This window comes from Coenobita brevimanus, chromosome 100 (assembly GCF_032717465.1).
Source record: "Coenobita brevimanus isolate Jiangsu-jjx chromosome 100, ASM3271746v2, whole genome shotgun sequence".
Lineage (NCBI taxonomy): Eukaryota > Metazoa > Arthropoda > Malacostraca > Decapoda > Coenobitidae > Coenobita > Coenobita brevimanus.
Genome location: NC_137053.1, coordinates 19,768,553 through 19,772,778, shown reverse-complemented (window position 1 = coordinate 19,772,778; position 4,226 = coordinate 19,768,553). Strand labels below are relative to the sequence as shown.

Genomic DNA, 4,226 nt, shown 5'->3' with positions numbered 1-4,226 from the left:
TATGACTTCAGCTCATCTATTACTTCTTTCTCACTACACCATCCATGGATTGTGTAATGCATTACTTTAGCCAAAGTCCTATCCCCCTAAGTAGGTGACTTCCTTGACTAAGAATTGACACTTCTTTTGATTCAGACTTACATTATGTTGATTCAGCCTACTAAACACCCTCTCAAGAGTTTCTAGGTGCTCAGATTCTACTTGCAATCAGCAAATCATCGTGTTGGCACAAAATACCCTCAGTGACATCTAGAATAGAGTCCATAATTTTCTGAAAGATCTTTGGTGAAGACTTAATTCCATAGGGCAATTTTAAGTATTTGTACAACCCTTTGTGTGTGTTAACTGTTAAGTACTTTTGACTCTCTTCGTCAACGTTGACTTGTGCGGAAGCATGAGACATATCCAGTTTTGTGAAGATTTTTCCTCCAGACAATGCAGCAAACAAGTCTTGTGAAGTTGGGAGGGGATATTGTTCATCAACAACTGCTTGATTTACTGTAATTTTATAATCCCCACACAGCCTCACAGACTTGTCTGGCTTAGGAACAATCACCAGTGGAGAGGCCCAGTCACTTTTGTCTGTTTTTGCTAGTTCCTTATTTCTCTCTAACTTTTTCAACTCTCTACTTCACCTTTAAGGGTATACTGTACAGATCTCGCCTTGCAGAACACTAGCTTTACATTTTCTGAAACCGTTATGTGAGCTTCATAATCCTTGATTCCCTCATAAGAGTCCTCAAACAACTTGGAATGCTCTTTTAAAAGTGACTGTACCTCACCTTCAACATCCATTGTTACCTTGTGAACATCAGATATCTTATGCCAGTCCAACTTCAGTGTACTTAACCAGTTCTTGCCTAACAGTGACGGTTTACCTTTGTCTTTAACTACGATCATTATTAAATTTTCGTTTTGATCATTGTATTTGACATCACAGGTGAATTGTCCTTCAAGTTCTAATGCTTCACCTGTATAGGTTCTTAGTTTAACATTGGTTTTCTGAAGTTGGACTGACTTGAACAATTTCTCATAAACATCCTTACTCATAATTGAGAGATCCGCAGCAGTGTCGACTTCCATATTCACATTTTTCCCATTAATCATCACATCTACTGAATACTGAAACTTAGAGTTCTTGACCTTTGTTGCATATAATGAATTAACATTGCCCATGTCACTATCATCCTCACTGTCACAGCCAACATTCTGGATTTTCCCTCTGTTATGTTTTTCAGCACTGTGACAAGCTGCTGCAATATGACCTACTCTGTTACACTTGAAACATTTTACATTCTTCATCCTACAGTTTGTTGCATAATGTGGCCCTAAACATCTGTTACATTTAACAGCATCTGTACTTCTGCTCTGGTATTTCAACCGACCTTCGTGCTCTCTCACCTTTCCTCTTTCAATTTTATGTATTTCCTCTGTCATATCTGAACCCTTGGTTACATTGCAAATACGTCCATCATTATGAGGCACTTCATCACTCGAGAATTCCTTTGTGTTTCTTTCTGCAGCTTCCATTGTTAAGGACAACTGACATGCCTTATCAAATGTTAAGTTCTCTGTATTCATCAACTTATTCTGGATGTTTCCATAATTTAATCCTACCACAAACCTATCTTTCAGTGCCCTGTCTAAAAATGAACCAAAATTACAATTAATAGACAACTTTTTTAAAGCCACTATGTAATCACTCACACTCTCATCCTTCTCTCTATTCCTAGAGCCAAGTTTGTAGCTCGCAGCAATCTCTAGAGGGGCTGGATCATAGTGTTTCTTCAAAGTCTCCATTATCTCTTTCAGTGGAGTGTCCCTAGGTTTCTTTGGTGCTAGTAAATTTGACAAAGTACCATATACTGAAGGGCCCATCTCTGTTAGAAATATTGCCCTCCTTTGTTGACTCTCTGCCTCCTCGTCGGATGTGAGTCCGTTTGCTACGAAAAACAACTCCATCCGGTCACAGTAAGAGGCGAAATCTTTCGTCTCATCAAAAGCGCACAGGCGTCCTATCTAGCTGCCTTGCCCCGCCATGGCTGGTTCCGACTCCTCAGTGATTCTCTTCTAACCACTCGTACACACAATCCGCCAGTAAGCCCAGTACAGATTAACACAGCCTATACCTTCGGGAATGCGGGGGATGCACACGGAGATCCCATCCTTGTCGCCTATGTAATATTCTAAGGTTCTTAGGAGGAAGGTGAAGTATACAACCGAGCACGAGGCCAGGACTCAGCGCGCATGCGCCTTTGTTCAAAACAAAAGGGATCCTTCGTTTAAAGGACATACGTATAAAGTGTAACAGTAATATACTACAGCTTGAACACGCAACTGGATAATACTTGAAGAATTCCATGAAGAAGTAAGGTAAAGTAAAAAAGAAGAAGAAGAAGAAGAAGAAATGGCAAATTACAGTGGTCCTGTTTTTCCGCAAAGTTTACCAAGAATCATGAGTAGAAAGCTGCTGGTAAATATTTAAAAATGGCATTAGAAAAAAAAATAGTTTGCAGTGCATGAGAACAAAACGCCATGATGATCTGATGCTGTCATGTCGTTTCATAGTTTTAACTTTCTTGTTTTATATAGAAACATGCATACCAGTAAAACGCACTCTGTGAGCATGTGACGAGCAAGCAAGTGTTTGTACATATGCCTATCAGAATAATTTCATCTTGGTGTAAACTTTCAACATTTCTGGTGAGTAGTTGAGCAAAAACAGAAGAATAACTGAGCTAAAATTTTTACTTTCTCACGTTTTCTCTATGGATGTGTATAGAGCGGGGCGCCATAGCATATATCACACGTGCAATGTTCAAGTCTTTGCTCCCGACTTGCCATGTCAGCTAATTGCATTGGCAAATGCCTGGCTATTGATTGCATGATAAATCTCAGGAATGGGGCCATCTCCCTTGCTGATTTCACCCCCTAAACATAGAAAAAAAAAAAAAAAAAACGTTCCTGTAAAATTATGAGCTTAATGTCCAACATTTAATTCTTAGAATTCATGTAAGAAAACATAGTTACAACAGGAAATATTTTTTAATTCGATGTCATAGTGGAGCTTGCCAATTGAAGCCCTCGGTACATTATCTTGGAAAGCTGGGTTTCCAAGGTGTTTCCTTGGTCTCAGATGTAAACATATAGCTAAAAACAAAATCCATTAAATGCATCTACTACCTGCTGAAAGAATATCTTCTCTGTTTCACATAGACAAAAGTTATTAACCTCTGAAAACCATTGGGGTCTGGCCATGTCATGTCGGGTCGCTCATTTCTCAAGTGAACGTAGGGTAAACATCGCTTTGCTTGTTGCGCTCGCTCACTCATGATTACTACTGTACCTTTTACACTGACTGAACATCCGATATTCAGTTTAATCACATAGGTAATGAATAAAGGTGGTTTAAACATGTCAGTTTGAGGCTGTCACTCCACTATTAACTAATGTTAAAAAAGAACAATGACAGTGCATATTACCAGATATTATCACAAGCACCGAGTAGGGCCAGTGATTGCCCTTGACCTAAACCCCGCGAGGTATTGTACAGCCCGCGGGTTTTAATAACAAAAATTCAGTTGCATCGTGTACCTGCATAAAATTTTTAGCATGTTAAAATATTTTTACTTTTTTTGGGGGGCATTATTCAGTGTTTTCTGCAGGTACAGGGCTACCTTGTTACGAATAATTAAACGTAGGGTTGCGAGAACCATAGCATGCTTCCCCTTAAAAGTTTTGGAACAAATCTTACAAATTAAGGGAAATGTTTCTCTACTTAAACTTTTATCATAGCCCACCATTTTTATCAAGGGCACTTAGGAAAGGCCCTACATTACCTTTAACCATAAGGCCGTCAGTTCTTAACCTAGGAACACAGATCTCTGCATATTGGTAGGGGTTTACCCCTAACACATTTTAGGCAGGGCCAGACTCACGATGACAACCCCTCATCAGTTGAGCGTGGTGGTCCCCAGGGAGGATATTGTCATATTTTTTAACATAAAAACATGACTCATTGTACAATGGTAGATCTTCACTGAGTCCACGTTTTGGGCTGGGCGAGGCCCTCAAAGGCCAATCCCCATGGGGGCGAGGGGCTGCCCCTGGGGTTCCTGGTTAAAGCCTTTATGCACTGTCATGGGTTTTAACCAATAGTAAGACCACGAAATTATGCATAATGGTAGATGTTCATTCCAGCCACGTTTTCGGTAGGGTGGGACCCC

The 4,226-nt window shown here is 39.9% G+C and overlaps 1 protein-coding gene across 1 annotated transcript; it reads right to left on the bottom strand.

The window, feature by feature from the left end:
* Positions 1-618: 618 nt before the first annotated feature.
* On the bottom strand, positions 619-1,878 carry LOC145414608 (uncharacterized). The gene has a single exon (XM_080284135.1). The coding sequence runs from the start codon at positions 1,876-1,878 to the stop codon at positions 619-621; it is 1,260 nt and encodes a 419-aa protein (XP_080140261.1).
* Positions 1,879-4,226: the final 2,348 nt, after the last annotated feature.

Coding starts and splice junctions, on each gene's coding strand:
- LOC145414608 (XM_080284135.1), bottom strand. CDS start 1,878: ATGGGCCCTTCAGTATATGGTACTTTGTCAAATTTACTAGCACCAAAG.